This window comes from Sprattus sprattus (genome assembly GCF_963457725.1).
Source record: "Sprattus sprattus genome assembly, chromosome: 12".
Taxonomy (NCBI): Eukaryota; Metazoa; Chordata; class Actinopteri; order Clupeiformes; family Clupeidae; genus Sprattus; species Sprattus sprattus.
The window spans coordinates 19584610-19605904 of NC_137910.1; the positions used below are offsets into that span (position 1 = coordinate 19584610).

The 21295-nt window shown below is 41.3% G+C and overlaps 2 protein-coding genes across 3 annotated transcripts in view; one reads left to right on the forward strand and one right to left on the reverse strand.

Moving 5' to 3' along the window:
• tbc1d12a (TBC1 domain family, member 12a) overlaps positions 1-7808 on the reverse strand; it is a 22061-nt gene extending 14253 nt beyond the window's left edge. The window contains exons 1-2 of one of the 2 annotated variants that reach the window (XM_080848372.1): positions 7408-7808; positions 6119-7323 (exon numbers count right to left, since the gene is read on the reverse strand). In XM_080848372.1, the coding sequence (XP_080704498.1) occupies positions 6119-7323; positions 7408-7578 (1376 nt within the window). In that variant the 5' untranslated portion in view covers positions 7579-7808. Of the gene's footprint in view, positions 1-6118 lie in introns of both variants that reach the window. The other variant, XM_080848371.1, reaches the window with a different exon arrangement.
• Positions 7809-9936: 2128 nt separating this feature from the next.
• On the forward strand, positions 9937-11244 carry LOC308373567 (D(1C) dopamine receptor; the record flags this gene model as incomplete). The annotated part of the gene is made up of 1 exon (XM_080849138.1): positions 9937-11244. One exon carries the CDS (start codon positions 9937-9939, stop codon positions 11242-11244), a length of 1308 nt encoding a protein of 435 aa, XP_080705264.1.
• Positions 11245-21295: the final 10051 nt, after the last annotated feature.

A 21295-nucleotide genomic window follows, 5' to 3' on the forward strand; every position in this document is an offset into this window, starting at 1 on the left:
TTATTCTCAATGCACCTAACAGCCAGGTGAATCACTGTGGAAGATGTCAGGACACTGGGGGTAGAGAAAGGGGGCATGCAAACGTCCATCCAGGTCTCTTCAGAGGCCAAGGCACTAATATTATCGGGCAGGAGTGTGGTATACACATAAGGGAGGGAACAATGCAAACTCCTTCAGTTTCTCCATCTTATAAGAGCTGAACTTAAGGAGGAACCTCCATGTACCGCTGAAACTTACCCCACCTCACACTTTTTAGCCGCCCAGTTGAGGAGGGGAGTTCCCAGTTGATTTATTATCTTACGTAAACATTTCAAAACATTACAAGGGCAAAACAAAGAGTCTAAAGCAGCAGAGGAAAACAATCAGATACAGCCTACATGGAGACAAAACATTTGAACTGTTTCAAAGCTAAATATATATTTTTAGAAAGACAAACGTAAACCGTTACCGATACCGTTCTTTCCTACGTCTTTTGCCTGAGAGTATTTTGAAGGCTATGAGTCCTCACAGATCTAAGAGTCAGTTTTATAGAGTCTTTTTCTGACTCTCTGTGGAGATTAGGAATAGGAGATCGACCTATTCTTCAAGAGGCAGGGCCACTGGCTGTTTTCACTTCACAATCTAAACCCATTTGCTCACTTGACCTATATTATAATCAAAGAGCCAAAACAGTTGATTTGAAGTGAACTTATGCTTTTCTTTCTTTCTTTTCCCTCTTCTTTAGTATCTTGTAGTTTTTTGTGCATGTTAACGGTTTGCAAAGTTACAAAGCCCAATGTACACGCCAGAGGGAGTAACTCTCTCCCACAGAAAGCACTTATCTCAGCTGCCTGAAACGCCCCATTGAAATTACAGCCCTTTTCCCGTGTTACAAAATGACACAAATCTCAAAAAAACAAAACATAATCCTTATTGCCCACCTAGCTGATCAATCAGAGCCTATGGGCTCATCAGAAGAGGGGCTTAAAGACACGGGACTTCAGGATACAGTATGAGAAAACAATGTGTTTGGAACATTGAAGCATGTACATTAGAGATGCACCGATTGCAAAATTCTTGGCCGATACCGATTTCCGGTTTTTAAGGAGGTCTGACCTGCCAAAACCGGTTTTTCCGATACCGATTTTCTAAGAAATAATTATAATCATATAATAGACACCATATTTGTTTGGCTTGAGTACCCTTCTCCCAGACAACATTTTGCTTATATAACTGCAATTAAAACCACAACTAGTGGTAGGCTATATGCTATCATAACTCCCCTTTTCAAGAATAAAACATCACAAATAAGAAATAGAGTGAGAGTTTCAACAGTGCCTCCTGAGCAGATTTATTTTGAACACTGACTTTCAGTCCAGTTTACAGGTTAAAACTAAAATAAATACAAACAAAAGATAGAGTGCACTATTATGTACTGAAAATAAACTGGTTCTCAAAGTAAATTGCACATTTCAGGCCTTTGACCTCTCTAAATAAAAAAGTGCATCATAATATGGGATAAAAAAAAAACCATCAATACAACAGGTACGTTAACGTTACTCGGCTACTCAACAGCAAAGACGTTCATTTGTGAAAATAGCGATCTTTTTCTAACAATCATATTCTACTCAACTGTAAGGAATATTATTCTGCATAATGATCGGCTAAATATCCCGATGTGTTTCACATTTTTTTTATAGTTATTTGCGAAGATATCCATAGATTTGTAAACTTCTTTTTCTGCACTGGCAGCAATACATAGCATTCCATATGGGACTAGTGGCAACGGGATTTCTGTTAGGGGAGTTGCCATGGTAATGGGTTGACTTGTTGTGGTTGTTCTGAGCACGAGTGAAATACGCTTCTATTAAACGGAGAGCTACTTATCCAAAGAGATATTTTCTCAGTGTGAGTTCTTGAGAGAGCCCTAACACGGACGCTACACATGTCTTATTTTTGACTTGCAAGCATTACAAACAGCGTGTTTTGGGTCGTCCTGGCACACAGTGAAATAAGTCCAAATCAGCGACATGTTTTCTTCCCGAGTCTTGCTAGTTTTTAGCTGTTTTGCTCTGGGCGCATTGAGCTGCTACGCACCACGCCTGCGGGTCAGTTTGATCGGCCGAAAACCGGAAATTACGACAGTGACCGGCAGGTCACCGATTGTGGCCGGTTGGATATAAAACCGGCTTTTTTAATCGGCGGCCGATTGATCGGTGCATCTCTAATGTACATCTATTTTAGTATGCCCCAAAAACAAAATTATTAATATTGAAATTGAGCACAACAGGTCCCCTTTTAAATGTGAGTTTGTACAAGAATCATGTTTGTGTATAATTCTGCACATTCAGACCCCTAATACATTTGTTTCTCCCAACCCATGCCAGTAGAGGTAAAGACTGGTCCTTCCAGACCACGGCAAACAAATACAAACACAAACAGCATCCATCATCAAGCCGCAAGTGAACAGTAAGCACATGTCCAGTCCAGTTCAGTCCAGTCCAGTCCAGTCCAGTCCAGTCCCTTTCCTTTCATTGCGAAGGGCACAGAGGCGTCTTTATGGACACACAGGGCAGCTATAGTGTGAGACATGAATAGCCACCAATCTTCTGTGCCCAGAATAAAGGCAGTGAAGCCCTGGGTGAGTGTGCCTGGCAGCGGCTACAGAAGCCAGTGTCAGGAGGCAGGAGGCAGGGGACAAATCCTCTAGTTGATTCACAGGTGCTGCCGCCGCTGCGGATAATGAATAAAACATCCGTCCACCTGGCATCTGTTCAGCTGCCTTTCATTCGCCCTTCATTAACAGCAACACACACACACATTCGCAAACTCATGTATACACACATCTTTTGGTGTGTTCATATGCATAGATTCTCTTTCTTGCTCTCTCACTCACTCACTCACACAAGCGTGTATACACCCACACCCACACACCCAACCACCCACCCTAAGTGACAGGCAGCATCTGCAGCAATCAGCTCACTTTAATTAGCCGACTGAATGTCCATTTTAATCAATTGACCTTTCCATTCAATAACCTACAGGCCTGCTAGGGGAAGAGAGAACACCCGGTCCCTGGCTCTGCCACAGCAGGCTGAGGGCCTTATGGAAAAGAACAGCCATCGATAACTAGCCTACCCCCAGTGACTGCAGTGTGGCTCATTCGGTCAGAGGCTTTATGAGGCAGCCGTAACTAGTCTACGTGAGTTCAAACGCTTTGCTCTGTTCTTACTAAATGGAAGTTAAACACTGACTATAAACTTGTAAAACAGAGAAAGGTTTGATGGTCACTTTTAAGAAACAAGCTATACTTGTAAATGAGGCACAATCATGTTTTGCTTTCAATTGTGCTAATATAACATCATAGCGAAATAACAGCCTAGGTTTACTATTCCCTCACATGATCCAGAAGCTATATTCCGATAAGAAAGTCTCATGTAGCTTCCAAACTGGCAGTGCGTGCAGGACACGCTTGGAGAGCAAACATAGAGCCCAGATTACACGGTGGCTTGTCTCTGCTTTTTTTCCAACAAAGGTGACTGCAATGTAGATATTCTGTCCATTTAACAAAGTTGCTGCAAATGAAATCATTGCACTTTTGTGCAATATAAAATGCTAAAATAACAGCATTTTTACTTAGTTTGGCAAACATTGATTAACAACAAGATCTTTCAGTGATGCATAATAAATAGAGAGTTCTACAGAAAGCGTTGAGATGAAGGGGAAGAGAGGCAAAGTTTGAGTGAAAAGGAGAAGAAGGGAGAGAGAGGCATCAGGCTATGAAGTCAAACTCATAAAAGGGGACATTAAAATTCCTCTGTTGCTTTTTTCCAGGGTGCAGAGAGAAAAACAGAGAGAAAGGAAGTGAGTGAGTGAGTAAGAAAGGAGGGAGAGAGAGAGTCTGAAGACTGTTTGAAGTGGAGGATCTGTGAAACTCATTCTGTAGCTTTGGGACCTGTGTTTCAGGTGCAGAGGCTTCAAACAGGCCCTCTCTGACAGGGCATGGACAGCTCACCTTCAAACTGGTGCTGTAATAATCAACATTTTTGGCGATTAATTTGAAATATTTAAAGCGTCATAAGTAATTCATACAATTAACGCAGCTGCCTGGGTTTTGTAATCATTTCTGTTCATACATATGTAATGCTAAAAATAACTGGGGGCATCTAGCATACACCTTACAACAGCTTAGTTGAATTCACAAGCTTGGAAGTATGTTGAGCACTTCAACTTTTAACTACCCCCCACGGGCTGCAGACCACGTTCTTACTCCCGATCAGCTGACTTAGTCATTAGCTCCCTACAAAGTATCTCCCTCTTCAAAAGACTGCCTGTCTTCTTCTCTCTTTCTTTGTGTCTTCATCTCCAACTTTTAATAAAAGTCCCTTCACACTTTACGTGCTAGCTTCTGAAGATGACTGTCCATTTTGATGGCCCTACTAATTGTAGTAGTAGATTAAAATAGTATCTGGATTTAAATATTCTTCCTTCGTGTTGATTTTACAGCAATTCTATGATTTCAAAAAGTCTTAAAAAGTAAAAAAGCTATCAATTGTGATCACAGCAAACTATGTGAAGTGTTGTCAAGGCAACTTCAATCGAAACACCTAATAAAATTGAATATATGCGAATAAACCCGTTTCCATCAACCTTTTTCACATCAACCTTATACTGTATGAAAATCGGGAGTTAATCCACCCCCTCTAGCAAATAGGTTTCGATCCAGCTTGTGCCGGACTGCTGTGGAGAGGGGTGCTCGGTAACATGCAGCCCAGCCAACATGGCTGATCACAGGAGAGATAATTACCTCCTGAAATTGCACACCTACTGTAGGCCATGTGATACATTCAAAGCATTTTCCAGCATCTGATAACGTTTTTTTCTGGCCATTTCCAAAACACATGTCAATCACAATAACTGGAGCAGGTACACCCCAAATTAGCCGAAGCTAAACTACTTGATTTTCAAGTCACGCTCTTTCTCTAGACAAAATAAAGGTAGGGATGAAAGACAACAAGGGTGTTCAGCTCCACTAAACCCATGCTAGTGACATGACAACAACTTCAATGTCACACTCAACGCAGACAAACTCCATCCCAACATTACTAAAGATACTACAAACACAACACCACCACAGAGGTCAGCTTCTTGCAATTCTGTCAATTAACACAGGTGAAGACATCCAAACCATAAGCAAGGAAGAAATTACCTTCAAATACAGGACCTCCCTGTCCTACATAAAAGGCTTTGTCCCATGAATTTAGTCAACACTAAAGACTTCATTTCAAAATAGGCTACCTGTTTGGTTGTTAAAGCTCAAGGCTGAAAACAAGTGTATTTTTATGCCCATGGACAACAGGTCTAGTGTTCAAGCGAGATTGGATTCACTTTAGACAACAGCTTTTAAAAAATCACCACTGAATTGCTTTTAGTCTTGGTTTGTGTTCAAAGCATAACAGAGGCACAACTTCTGAGCTTCTCTCGCGTTCGGTACTTAGATAGATTGCTTTATGCAGGGATTCATTTACACTCATTTACAGCATATCCGAAATGTTACCTAATCAGCTCTATGTAGGCCTATAGCTGAGAATATAGCACATTCTGTATAATCTGAGAAGTGAACAGAGAGTTTTGAAAAACATCATCTGGTATTACTAAATGTAAACTTGTGCGTCTCGTACAAAACAATAATGTGCCTCTCCTCACCAATAGTCTCATACATCCTTTAGGCTATGCGACAAAAACAGTTCTTAAATATGAAATAGTGCTTTAGGAAAATTTCGGTTTTTTGCATTCTTTCCCTTCAGCTCCATCCATGCACACACGTAATGATATTATGGAGACTAATATGAATGACTATGAAACTCAGTTCTGAGCCGAGCAACAGGTAGCTGTCAATGCCATTCCAAGTCTCTATGCTGTCATACACGTGTCATTGACTGGGCAGGTGTAAGTCACATGGTAAAACATAATCTCTCAAAGGCAGGCCTAAACTAAAGGTGACGCTCTCACGTAAAACCCGTAAAAAAAAAAAAATGTATGACATGATGGGTACTTTTCTAAAGACGAGTAAATAGACTAATCTGATACTTAGTAATACTAAACATACTTAATTTTCTACAAAGGTCACAACATATACCTGGTAAAGAATTCAGCGATGCCGTGTTTCTTGGTTGAGTCCCGCTGTTCACTGTTCATTTCCATTTCTACTGCATGCCCATCCGGCCATTGGTCTGGGGCACTCTGCCTGCGGCTACCTTCAAACGTGTTTCTATAGGCCTCGTTCGGATCCATGCAATCATCAGCACCGATATATCCCTCTCCATCGTCGGGACTGAGCGGCGTAGCGTCGCAACTAAGGGAAACCGCATAGCTCGGGGTAGTCCTAAGCGACTGCGGCCTGCTGGGAACAGATGCCTCACTAGAGTCCTCTCTCATACTCAATTCTGTTTCAGTATTGTTGCTGCTGTCGTGTTCGGGAGACGGCGTTGTGGACAGCTTAGAGCAGAGTTCAGCCAAGGCGAACTCGGACTCAAAAACACCGCAAGCCGGCTCTGTCAGCGGGGCAGCTGGAGAAGTTTCCCCGCTGGCATGGCCAGACTCTCGACTGGAGCATTCATACGATCCAGGCGAGCTGTGGATGTTTTCAAGCTGATAGGTCAAAACACCGCCATCGGAAAGGCCACCTGCGGTTCCGAGGGTGAGATTAGATTCTTCACTGTGCAATGAGCTATTGTTTACAATCATCAGTCCACCATTTGACACCATTGTTTCTATGTCAGAGGCATCAAGTTCATTGTTTAAATGTCCTCCTGAGGCGTACGTTTCCTGGCTGGGTACAATGCATGTCATATCCATAGGAAACTTAATCGAATTACCTAAATCAACGTCGCCATTGGACAGTTTCATGTCTGCATCTGGCAACGTGCAAATGCAGTTCTGCTGATGCTTACCAGCACATGACACTGCCGCGGAGACAGCAGTAGACTTTGGCCTCGCTTCTGAATTTAAATGACCCTTGTCCAGTTTATCCACGTTGGAATCCTCGGTCTCCCCCGCACACTCCTCGGGCTTGACAGCCTCTGAAACCCGAGTGGGGAGTAACATTCCGTTCCCTTCCTGCGGTCTGTCTGAGCTCACAGCTGCAGTCTGGTAGGATGGGGTCCCCCCGCAACCCCCTCCTTCAGCCTCCAAGCCCGTCGTCGTTTCAAAAGATGACTCAGGAAATCCGTTTATTATGCCATCCTGGTACTGCTTTAACATGACACAGCTGTCGTTTATCCGGTCGGGGAGACACCCGGGAATCAAGTCAAGCATAATTGTGTTCTCCATCGGTGAATTGACCTGCAGGGACAACAGACCACCGTCTGAGTTTACATTACTACCATGACTGGAAACATAAACATAACCTGTCCCTGCCGGAGCTACCTTATCCGCTGGGTATGGCTTTTTGCTGCCGTCATTCAACAGGCGAGATTTTACTTCAGTTATGTTACAATTGGTAGGCGCTGGCATATGATGCTTTTTACTTCCCTCTTCATTTTCGTTGAGATCAACACACAACGCGAGCACCAACTCTCCATTGTCCGCCCTTTCCATTTCATTCACGAAACTCGTTTAGACTGGCACATAAAATCCTTGTGCCGAGTCTCTCGGCGGCTGGGCAATTTTCTCTCACTGCAAGATGAACGAGATCTCATCTTACGGAGATAAATAAGCCGCGACAATTCTCTGTTATTTCCATTTCATAGCGAGATTAAATCAATCCTGAATGCTGCTATCATTGTTTGTTATGGATAACAAACCGGACGATTTCAGCCAGCTTGACTCCTTCCATAAATAGCGGCCATTTTGAATCTGAGTGTGACGTCATGTCTTTCCCAAGTCACTCGCTGCAAAACTGGGATATCTTGGAATGGAGGCGACACCTATTGCTCGGAAGAAGTAATTGCATTACCACAGTGTATATAAGAGAGGCTAATGACTGGTAACACTTAATATTGGCCTTTAATCTGCCCAATATTATGCTATAGACTAGGCTAGGCTACGCCTGCAATAACGAGATAATTATACACAACGTAGGCTATTTTAGGGTGCATTAAACAATCAGCTCACAAAGACATCCCAATCAATGTGCTCAGGGAATAAACGGTAGCTGATCTTCTAATAAATAATTGTCATCTTGAACCTCACTTAATTTTCTGGTTTTAAAACCTGGCAGGCAACCAAGCCTGGTCACTGTCGCCAGAGGGAGTTAGTAAGCCACTACAGCCACATTCACGTTTCATGCATCACCACAGCCTGCTCCGACCTATGAAGGCTAATTGTCTGCAGACTAATTATGTAAAACTAATTACAATATTTTATGAAATTTGTAAATAACCGAACCATACCACAAAAGCTATATGAGCACACGTATACAATTGGTGCAATTTTGCCTAGGCTATATGCTAGACTAATTGCCGCTGCTTAGTAGTTTGCACATCAAGTAGGCTACTTAAGTTTTACCGACGTTTTCTGTTGAATGTATTCTAACACACAGTTCTGTATTTTCACATTCCTATGTAACATACACCTCACGTCTCCATAGGTAGCCTATAGCCTACTTCATTAATTCAAGAACATATGCCTTACTTTTTCTCTAATTTTCATCTAAATGCAGAAATGCCTTTATTGAAAATGCCCTAGGCCTATAGCCTTTTTGGGGCCATTGCAACAGTATCCTAGAACAATAGCCTACATCATCATCAAACGCCAGATAGTCGCTGACAGATCAACATTTTCACAAGCTATATCCCTTGCTAGCTACGTAATGTTGCAATTGATAAATGCGCGTTACAATTGTCTCCAGACGACTTATCCTACTTCAACTTGCCAACTTTATAATACTCATACTCACATCTAGATTGGAAATCATAACGATAAGTTAATTGTGTTCATGTCAAAACACATCAATTGTGCAGTCAAAAAACGGGCGCAGGATTTAATACACAAATTTGCCCCACTAAACGACTTCTGTAACTGGAGATTGAGACACAAACTGAACATTTTAACATCACATGCTGATGCCTTTACACATGTTGACAGAGAGCTTCATCGCATTATGTTGGACACGATCTGAGAAATTAAGCATGTTATTACTGTCCTCTTGTTACACCAGGTGTCTGCCCTATAAGGTAAGGATAGGGCAGAACATGACCAGAGTGTGATTCTTCTTATATACCAAGGTCATAGGCTACCACCCTCCCCCACCTGAACTCATTGAAGATTTCTGGAAAAAATGTGAGTCAAAAGCCTAGACTATGCATAATGCAGTCAGTTTTCAGACAAATTAAAAAATCTTTAACTAAGAGCTTCTCAGAGAACCAAATTAGCACAATTAGGTTTTTTTTTCAAGTCAGTGATAGATTTGGTTAAATTGTTAGTGGTAGTTTGGTATTATTTGTAACCTAATAATATAGACTCTGAAGAAAATTATTTAGCCTATATTGCTGCTCCTGGTCCCCCTAATCGCTAAAGGCTTGTATCCTATTGGAGTGACTCAGTCGTGCATGATCTATAGCTGAGGACCACAGAACGGTTGTTGGGTGAATTCAAATGTTCGGTAGATGGAAACCAATCACATGCGTCTGCTTGCCGAAAAGCCATGAAATTATGTTGGGGTTCTGTTCTCTCCAAACCAAGGACACACGGGCATAGAGGAAACGCTCGGGTTGCCAAAAAATAGGAGAAAGATAGACGTGAAGCCATATTCTTCAAAATGACTTGAAGAATGTGTGTTAAGTCAACCTGTTGGGGATGTGATGGGAGAGAGTTTATGTTTGCAACGTATGATAGCCTATAGACTAACTGTTTTTGTAATACGAAATGGACTGACACCAAGATCATTATTAGGCTTTTTTTGACGTCTTGTTGGCATAAGATGGTGGCGGAATAATTCTGTGAAGAGAAGGAGATATGGAGAACTTTACAAATGAAACGCAAGTTCGGGCGAATGGCACGGACGAGGGCAGCGAGCGCAGCAGCTTCCGAGCGTTGATCGGGTTGCTCCTATTTCTCCTTATAATCTCAACACTACTTGGAAACATGCTTGTGTGCGCAGCAGTTGTTAAATTTAGGCACCTCCGCTCCAAAGTTACCAACTTTTTTGTCATTTCTCTGGCGGTATCGGATTTATTTGTGGCTGTTCTGGTGATGCCCTGGGAAGCCATCTCGGCGGTGGCAGGTTCGTGGGTCTTTGGTAGTTTCTGTGGCATTTGGATCGCTTTTGACATCATGTGTTCCACTGCATCTATCCTCAATCTGTGCATTATAAGTCTGGATAGATACTGGGCTATCGCCAGTCCGTTCAGGTATGAACGTAAGATGACACATAAAATGGCATTCATGATGATTGGGTTGGCATGGACCCTGTCCATCCTCATTTCTTTCATACCTGTCCAACTCAACTGGCACATGGCGGAGGAGGACGCGGAAGACGCGCATAGTATCAACCAGACAAAAAGCTGCAAAGCTAACTTGAACAGAACATATGCAATTTCTTCATCACTAATAAGTTTTTACATTCCGGTGATCATAATGATTGCCGTTTATACGAGGATTTTCCGTATTGCGCAAACACAGATAAGGCGAATATCTTCTTTGGAGAGAGCCGCCGAGCAGGCGCAAAACAACCTGCATACCAACGACTGCTCCACTGAAAGCTCCCTGAAAACAACTTTTAAGAAAGAGACCAAAGTTTTGAAAACGCTCTCAATCATCATGGGCGTGTTTGTGTTTTGTTGGCTTCCTTTCTTTGTTTTAAACTGCATGGTACCATTCTGTCAGTGCGTAAGCGACACAACATTCACCATATTTGTGTGGTTCGGATGGGCGAATTCGTCCTTAAATCCTGTCATATACGCCTTTAATGCAGATTTCAGGAAAGCATTCTCCTCTATTCTGGGCTGTAATAAAATTTGTCCTAGTAACACAGTAGAAGCAGTCAATTTTAGTAACGAATTGGTCTCTTATCACCATGACACAACGCTCCAAAAAGACGCACAGCCAATGGTGATCCCACTTCCACACGAGGTGGTCAGTTCTAGGGAGGACACTGGCCTGCCCTTTGACAAGGTGTCGGTGACTTCCAATAGGTCTCGAAACCACAAACATATGCTATTGCCCGCTATAGGACACTTTGAGTGTGATGGAGAGATCTCTTTGGACACAATCACTCCATTCACCTCAACTGCGCTCGAATGTGATGAATTGCCAGGCCACTAGATACGTGTGGATTATCAAGGAAGAAGCCTAGTTTTATATACCTTTTAAATAACTTATAATATTGTGTGTAAATAAATGCTTGTATATTGATTTAGATTGTGTGTTTTCAACAGTGATTTTTAGGACTCCAATAAACAGAATAGGGTGCAATAGAATTATGCATTTTCCTAGAAGTGAAAGTGATTAAAAATGTATATCAATCAAACGGAATGTATACAGTAGAGTGTTGTATGTTTTGCTTGGGCTATCAAGAAAGCATTACATTGTTGAAATGTCATGAATATACATACAAAGACTGTCGGAGTGCTCTTCAAAAAACAAGTCAAATTAAGCTTAAACATAGAGACTCTCATTTGCAAATAATTGCAAAATTTTACATAGTTTGGTATGCAGTGAACATTCACATTGTGGGTTGATCTGTTTCACAACCAATGTCTCAGCCCTTCATGTATTACTAATACTCTTTGTTATTGTGAGAATCAGAATGTGATCATCTGTGTTTCAACACTTGTGTCTTCAGGTTATTTATTTCCTGAAAGCCTCTGAGGTTTGCCAGTAGGTATCAGTTTTTTTGTCACACAGAGAAAAGCCGGGTGCTGTTTCTCTTTACTTAAAAGAAAGGACAAAAAGCCATTCTGAATCATAATCACAAAGCATAAAACCCAACATTGTTCAGTTGTAGGACATTTTCTTTCATGGCGCCCTGTTTGAAGTCAGGACAAATACGGGAGAAATTCTCCTGCTTTTTATGTCTAGTGCTCAGAACAAAGGCTGAAGCGCAGACAGTGCCGTGGCATGTACAGGAGTACAGACCCCACGACCCAACTGAGAGCTCACAGAGAAGCCTGACAGGTGTCACAACACACAGGTGTGTGGATACTGGTGGCCGTTTGGAGACGCGGTGATGGAGGCAGAGATGTTCTACGCAGCTGCTTATTCTCTAAAGAGAAGGAAGACGCACTGACACGTGTAATAAACTATACAAATATATGACGGCATAAGAATCCATACTGAGAAGAGATAACAGCTGAAATGTTTCTTGTTGAATCCATTATGTATTATGTATGTATATTTGTTGGCAATTTATTGCTGTTACTTATTTGAAAGGCTGTGGTGCAGCATTGTCAAAGGTACAATAGAACTGAATACAAATATCTCCACTAGTTAATTCAATCTGAAGTGCATTGTGTTGTAACATTTTAAATGTGACAATTACTGACTTTAAACCGACTCACCATTTCTATTCTGCCGTGCAAGCATAGCACAGGTTGTCTGACCAAAGTCACCGTTCAAAATCTAAAATCTAGATCTAAAAATCTAAGAATTTCCTCTTTCCTCTCAGACTGCCCTGTCAAGGGAAACACAAAGCCTGTTTATATATGTTTAAAAATCGACTGGCACATCGGCAGGAAAGCAGGACTTATTATCACAGCCTTGATGGATATCAGTGCAATCTCACCAACCATTCACTTTGGACTGAGAGCCTTTGTGGCCAAGAGGTCCTTGGATTTATACACTGGACTGAAAAAGGATTGACTGTAGCACAAATTAAATTGAAGATGGACAAAGTGTTTCTTGAGGCTATCATGGAGAACAAAAAAAGGAAAATTCACAACAACAAACAGAAATATTTTTTTTATACCAAACAGACCCTCACTTTATAAACTTTATTTCAAAGGTTCAAAATGGCAGCACTCACACTTTCAATAAAATGAAAAATAAGTGCAGCTCTTAGTTGCAGGGTTTGCATTAGATTGATAGATGAACTCCAGCTTTAGTAGAAAAATTACCTTTAGCGCCTCCATCAACCCCCTTCATGTCATGCATTTTAAACCCAATCCTTCAGCAAGATACACAGATTGGGGGCTCTTAATCATTCTGTCATGAAGAGGGGAGAGGAGGACTTAATGTGTTGTGTATTACATGCTAATTATCAAGTGTGATGAGAACAGCTGACCTAGTCTAACGGATCCCTTCTTCTTCTCCCAAAGGCAGACCTCCCTCTCTGTGTGTCTGGCAAACATGAAAATCCTCATAAGCCTCTCAGATCTATCCTTCGTCATTTTAGCCCAAGGATACTGCTTAAACTAATCCAATAGGCACACTGAGCACTCACTTTCTCTTTACAAAAAATAAATAAATATACATATATCACACACACACACACACACACACACACACACACACACACACACACACACACACACACATATAGATGTGAAACGACAAGCTTTGCTCACCTAGATTTGGAGATGTTCAGCCATTCTTCTCTGCAGGTCTTCCCAAGCTTTGTCAGGTTGGATGGGGACTGTTAGTGGACAGCCATTTTGATGTCTCTCCAGAGATGTCAGATTGGGTTCACTCATAGCCATCCACAGAGTGGTCCCTGAGCCACTCCTAGGGTAATTGTCCTGTTTGAAGAATGTTTCTGTTCTGTGGTCCATGATCTGGCACTCGCACAACCCTGACCAGACGCCCGGTCATTTCTAGAACTGAGGCCAAACAGTTCAGTCTTGGTTTCATCACACCAGAGCATCTTGTTTCTCACAGTCTGCGCCCTTTAGGGGCTTTTTTGCCTCCTGTGTCTTTCACTGAAAGCCCAAATCTGTGGAGTGTTACAGTGATGATTGCCCTTCTGGAAGTTTCTTCCATCTTCACACAGGATTTCTGGAGCTCATCTCCATCGGGTTACCATCAGTTTTTGGTCACTTCTCTTACCAAAGCCCCACACCGATTGCTCTGTTTAGCTGGGCTTTATGAAGAGCCCTGGTTGTTCCAAACCTCTTCCATTCAAGTTTTATGGAAGTCCCTCAATGTGATATTTCAGCTTTCATTTTTACTACATTTGCAAAAAATTCTAAAATACTGTTTTTGTTTCATCATTATGGGCTATTAAGTGTAAATTGATGAGTGGAAAAATGTATTTAATAATATATACAGTACCAGTCAAGGACACACCTTCTCATTTTTAGAGAAGTTATTTATTTACTTTACTTATTTTGTAGATAACCCTTTTTTTGTTTAGTACATCATTCCATATGTGTTCTTTTTAGTTTAGTTTAAATGTCTTCAGTATTAATCTACAATGTAGAAAATAATAAAAGTAAAGAAAACATTTGTGTGGTGTGGTGTCCAAACTTTTGACTGGTACTGTATATATATTGTTTCATTTAAAAATGTGTAATTTTCTGATCCGTAAATGCTAGAACCTTACAGACATGTTTTTCTTGACTTGGTCTTCTTAAGTCACCATTCACACATCTGGTGACAGCAGGAAAGTCCTTTATTGCTTAGTCTTTTCATCTGACTACAATTGACTTCTGACTCCTTTTTGTTATACTACCTTGAGCCATTGCTGACAGATCTTAAATGCCAAAAAGTTTATAATTTCTCTCGAAATCAGTGTTTCTCAAGGTTGTAGTAGAGAATGTATTGTGGAGAAGGGTCAAGCTCAGATCAGTTGTGTTGATAACCCAAGGATATGCACTGGCCATGACCAATTCAGAAGTGGTTATTAAACTTTTATTTATTACTTTATTTATTTTCCCTCTAAAAAATAAATGTTTTAGCTATTGTACTACGATACCATACAATATAACTGCAAAATCTTGCAACCATGTGTGTGTTGTTAAAACAATAGGCTTTAGAAATAAAAATAACATTATTCATTCTAATGAGTCCAGACAGTAAAAGACAATACAAAGTATGGCAAGACAATTGTGGGACATATTCTAAAAAAATCTGGGCAAGTCTGTTTTTGATTACACAATATGTGTAATCATTCTGGTGTTACATAGTGGCCATTATCTGGTATTTTTATGGATCAATCTTGCAGGAATGACAGCATTTAAGAGGAAACTAAATCTGCCCTCTCTATTGGCTGAACTCTACTTTTAACCATTTAACATCAGAACAGAATTCAGTCAACACGCTTTTAGGCACTCTGAGATTATCCAACCTGCCAGGTGAACATGGCTTTATAACCTAGCAGGGACTGGAGATGATGGAAGCTTCCAGAGAAATTCTACATCCTAACCACCAATGTCTCGACGCCCTCACCCTGCAAATTATGAACTGAATGCATATTATGCCCATCCAAAAGCTACCCACCCACCCCCTTGCAATATATTTACTTTATGTTTTCTTTCCTATGTATTTTCAATTTAATTTTGTATACCTTAAACTCAGATATAAATATCAACAATTTATTTTGGGGATGGATTTGTACATAGTTGCAAATCACAATTCCATAACATTTGTCCTGCAGATCACAGAGAAATTGATGTATTGATGAACTGAACTGACATCATAACATGTGGCGCAGAGTGGCGGTCTCGGAGCACACACAGACATAGAGCCTGTTTTCTTTAAGTGGCTAACAACCTTGCCCTCCTCAGGGGGATGGCAGCCAAGGAATAACATAACTGCAGCATAAACGTCAGGCTACTGTTGACCTGACATCTCCTTTCCACTCAATGCTCGGTCAACTGGCCCCCAAGCCCAGCAATCTGTGTCCAGACAGAGAGAGCTGTCATCAGCTGTTGGCCAGGGTCTCAATGGCTGCTTTCCCACACTGCAATCTGGGCGCTGAGGGCTTTTGTTATTAGAGCGCTGAACAGTGGGTAAATCAGAGCTGAGAGCTCTCTTGCTCCATCTCTCTCTCTCTTTCTCTCTCTCTCCATCTCCCTCTCTTCATTTTTATTCTCTCTCTCTCTCTTTCTCTCTCGCTCTATCTCTCTCTCTCCATCGCCCTCTCTCCATCTATCTCTTTATAGCTTGTCCATCTCTCTCTCTCTTACTCTCTCTCTCCCTTTGAGGACTTATCTCTGGATCTGATGTTTTTTATTTCATTTTCTCCTGTCTGAGAGAATCATTTGGAGAGAAAGTGTTTATTTGCGAGCCTGCATTTTCTCTTCAAGGATTTCTGTCCACACAGACCAGACCTTTAGATTTAATAGAAGTTGTCCAGCTGTGCAAATGTTTGTTGTTGTTCAGTTGCTGTTCACACAATAAAACGATGATGCATGTGAAAATGTTTTGGTTTATTAGTTATTGCATTTGTTGTTAATTTAGCATTTATTCTCTGTATACATAGTTTGTTTTGTCCATATGGGTGTGCGAATGGGGGGGGGGGGGGGAGGGGTCAGATGTGGAGAGCCATGAATTTCTTTGACTTTTAAAATCTATTTATTGAATAGGGAATGTTCCCGATCATGTGTTGACTGAGAGGCTCTGTAGAATGCAAAAGTGATTCACACATGCCTTTAGTGACTGATTTGGGGGAAAATAAATAACTTATAAAAACACACACACTCGCACACAATCTCCAGGCGTTCATGTCTTCACGAGTATGCTCTGTATAAGCGATGTCGCTTATTTATGAGCTTGTTATCTACCTATTATCCTGTACCTGCACCATGTTCCAGCTCTCTGTTATTGTTTCTATGGCAACCGCAAAGTTTCTTGCCCACAGAATCTTTTTTACACCAGGAGGTCCCTAGGTGGGCTGCGATGTGGTCGTCTGTGCCGAGCTACGGCACAGCACGGCACAGATGCGCAGCACAAGGTGCCAAGAGTGGGAAACCAGCGTGCACCTCCTGGTGAGAGCCATGCGCCTCCGGCAGGTAGAAGGAAGAGGGATGTGAGGGGAGAGGGGAAAATCACAGAGATGTCTGTGTAACAGGCTTACATCAGGGGACTCATTTGCATGTAGCTCAGTGCAAGTGAATGAGCCGGGTGGGAAGGTGTGGGAGAGGCACCACCAGCGGAGCCAGGAGGAGGACAGGCGTGTGACATGATTAAGCTCCTCTCTAGCTGGCTCCAGTGTGGGTCTGTTCAGACAGTTACATCTCAAAGAGCTTGTGGTTGCATTAGGATTTGTGAAATGGGATTCACCTTGTATTATAATTGCTAGAGAGAAAAATCATTCACCTGTGCTCTCATCTGAGGAGTGTCTGCAGTCCTATAGCAGCTTGCCAAATGGAAAGACACATAGTCCTTTGCTGTGTGCATGAGGGCAGTGATTTGTTCCCACTTAGTCAAACGCTCTTTTTACTTCACAAGTCCATTTTGAACATCGTTCCTGCCAATGGAGATCTATTCTTGGACATTTTTCGACGTGACAGTTCATGATTGGCCTTCATTAAGGGCCAAACAGGTGAGCATTCCCCCTTAGTAAGTTAGTCACCGGCATAAAGGGTGAAACCCAAACCACCAAATCACTGTAGCTCTCCGGGAATGAAATTTCAACCCCGTCCCAAAGCCTGCGTTAATTATTTAAACATGACTCAGTCCATATAGCCTATTAAGGCAGGACCAAGTGATCACTAAGAGCATGGAAACAAGTAGTGTGTGTATTATTCAGACGGAGACATCAATGGAGGATGATTAAAAATGAAACAGGTGACGAATCAATAAATGATCACAGTCCATTTAACAGTGATCACAGGAAGCCTGCTTTGGAGGAAAGAGTGCAGGACAAAAGAGAATAGGGGAGAGAGTGCAGTAAACGACTTGATCTTAGCTGATCTGATCCTCCTTTCTGAGACAAACCTGCATATCAGAGTTCTTATATCAGAGGAACTAGTGAGTTGCCAGTGCTCGGTTTCCCAGAAGACAGTTAAAATTACATATGTATATAATACTTTATATGTATATATATATACATAAAGTATACAATTATATATATATATATATATATATATATATATAAATAATATAAAATATATAGTACTGTGAGTTAGTTTGGCTGCTCAAGCTGAAGGCATACTAAAAGGAGTGGACTAACTGCCCGTTAGCATGCTCATACACCCACACACTAACATGGAGACGTTGTCCCCATTCACACTGCTGAATCTGTTGCTTTGGAACTGAACACTTGTCTCTTCATTCACACACAGACTACATCTTAGGCCAACTTGAAGAAAATGGAGTTTTGGGGCATGATTGGGGTTGTGAATAACATACATGTTAAGATGCCATTGATACAGTAGCCTATATACTGTGCTGCCTAGTTTACCATCCAGTGGGTGTAGATCCACAGGATCTTACCTAGGGTTAGGGTAAGGTCAGTACCGGTTCTTTCAATACGCACACTACGCATGTTGCGTAGGGCCCCGCAAATGTATTATTTATAATAAAGGCCCCGTGGGGAAAAAAAAAAAACGTGACAACGTAACTGTCCGTCGCGGACGTCAGATAACTACCCATGCGCATCATTGCATCATCAGTGTAGAAAGATGAAACGGAGCTATCCCTCGGGGAATGAAAAAAGGAAGGAACTTCCTGAAATGAACTGCAGGAGCAGCAGTCAGGTAAAGCCTTTAACTCTCCTCTCCTGGAGGGAGAGAGGGAGGGACAGTCCGTGTTAGACCTCCATCAACAGGGCGGTGAGCCCTTGGGGATCCCCGGTCTCTGTGTGCGTCTTGCTAGCTTCTTTAATTACAGTGCATGAAATGCCCTGTATTGTTATTCCTAGGCTTCTTCTTCTTCTTATTATTCTTCTCACCTTTTTCTGCGATTAATTCAGCTCGAACCGCTTAACTTAGAAACTTCGTTCAAACTTTGTCGCGTAGGTCTTGTAAAGGACATGCACTTAGGCCCAATCTCAATACTTCCCCTTACCACTTATCTTCCCCCTTACCCTTGAAATTGCGCGTTCATGTGAGAGTTAGTGGTGTCTCAATACCCAATTTGATCAAGATTAAGGGATAAGGTTGAGGGCTATGTACCCCTTATTTTTAAGATTATCTGAGAGCTCACTTGCTCCTCCAAGGGCTATCCCAGAGCACATAGCGAAACCAGTTCGGGAATTTTCAAAAAAACATGGCTGCTTGAAGCGAGGAATATTTTACATGAATAAAGCTATCTACACAACTTTTTATATGTTTATAATGACTCGGTTTGATCTGAAATGTGCTACACGTACGATGCATAGTATTGTAGGTCTTAACTGAAGCTTTCAAACGGTAGTTTTAGGGTACAATTAGCGCGTATACCACCACTCCATTGGCTTATATGGTAGCTTGCCAGCTAGATGCTACATACACTACATGTAAGTATTTTTGGCTTATAATTAATTTAAAAATGACGACAGTCTTGTTTAGTGCTCTACACAGTTGTATACATATATATTTGCAACCATACTCTTCATTGAAACTTTTTTTAAATCGCTAGTTTCATAGCTCATACAGTCACGCATGACGAACCCGAAACCGAGTGGTGTCTCATTTCATAGGGGAAAGTTTTCAGCCCTTGGCCCTTACACTTGCAAGTGCTAGGGTTAAGACAAAGACAAAGCAAAAGGGGCAAGGGGAAGAATCGAGATTCGGCCTTATGCTATGTATTTTTCACTTTTCTAAACTTTATACTTTTTAAGATAATAAAGAAAAACGAATATAAATTTCTCCCATTGACTTACATTGGGCCATTATGACATCATAATAGGGTCTTTAAACTGGCTTGCACCTGTGCTTCACTTAGCCTGGGTGCCATCCGTTTGTACGCGTTCCACTGATTGCTGCCTTCTCGCTGAACAAACATTTGTTCAACTTGATCAGTGGAACGCGGACAAACGGATGGCACCCAGGCTATGCTTCACTGACACCTGCGCCAAATCCAAGGAACCTCTCCTCTGTCCCTCTCAATTTAACTGTAACTAGGAACATTAAGACACCTTCCATTCTCTACTTTTTTTTCTCTCCATCTCTCCATCTTTCTCTCTATACCTCTCAGTCTACTTTCTCTCACACTCAATCTCTATTCTTCACTCCATTTTTATCTCCTTTTTTCAATATTTTCATTCTCTCTTTATATCCAGAGCCACTCTTGTTCGCTCTTCTTTCCTTCTTCTACTCTTCTTTCCTTTCTTCTTTCCTTCTTCAACTCTTCTTTCACTCTTCTTTCCTTTCTTCTTTCATTATTTCACTCTTCTTTCTTTTCTTCTTTCCTTCTTCCACTCTTCCTTCTTTTCTTCTTTCCTTCTTCCACTCTTCTTTCTCTCTTCTGTCCTTTATTCTTTCCTTCTTCCTCTCTTCTCTCCTTTCTTCACTCTTCTTTCCTTTCTTCTTTCCTTCTTCCACTCTTATTTCCTTTCTTATTTCCTTCTTTCACTTTTCTTTCTTTTCTTCTTCCTTTCTTAACTTTTTCATTTCATGCACTGGTATTTCCTTCAGGAAATGCATTTTCTAGTTTTAGTTGTAGCCTTGTATAGTTACAACTGCACTTAACAAAATGGAAATTAAGGGATACATATTGACTAAGATTGAAGTTTGTTTGCTTGGATAGCCCACAGGCAAATATAGACGCAGATACGATTTATTCTTGGTGAATAAATACAACTCGTGAAATATTATGACAATGGTGCTAAATAATAAACACTTATTAATAGAGTGAGATCATACCGAGAAATATCAAACTGTTGCTTGAAGTATTGGTTTGATGTTTCGAGGTTAGTACGTGGCATTTTACTCTCCTTTCATTTTATAAAGACACGGTCATTGTAAATCAAAAACATGTCGTTTTGTTAAGCTCAAGTCTTCTCACGACTTAATTTGTTTGCCTAGCAACCACCACTTCAACAGACAATATGGATCTGCTAAATAAGGTGGCGATATGCAATATATTTAAAGGGGGGATGAGTGGAAGCCCTGGGTGTCAGGTGCGACGGTTGAACATTTTGGGGGTTCAGTTAGGAGGGCCCCTTGGCAGAATTTTGCCTAGGGCCCCATGGAGGTCTGGACCGGCTCTGGGTTAGGTAGTGCAGTGTTAAACTTAAAATTCATAGTCTTTCATCTGTGATGGAAACATAATGTGCAATGATGGAAATGCGTACACACCAATGCACTAGCCTTTTCCTTTTTATAGAATACAGGGTTTTTAGCCTATACTTCTTGATGTACAAATTTGAAAGGAGAAATTGTGTTTGCTTTAAGGAAAACACAACATAATGGAAACTATGGAAAAAGATAATGTAGGGTCTTTTGTATAAAAATATATCCCGACAGGATGGGCAGGACCCCAATGTGCAGCGGAATCACACCGGACCCACTCA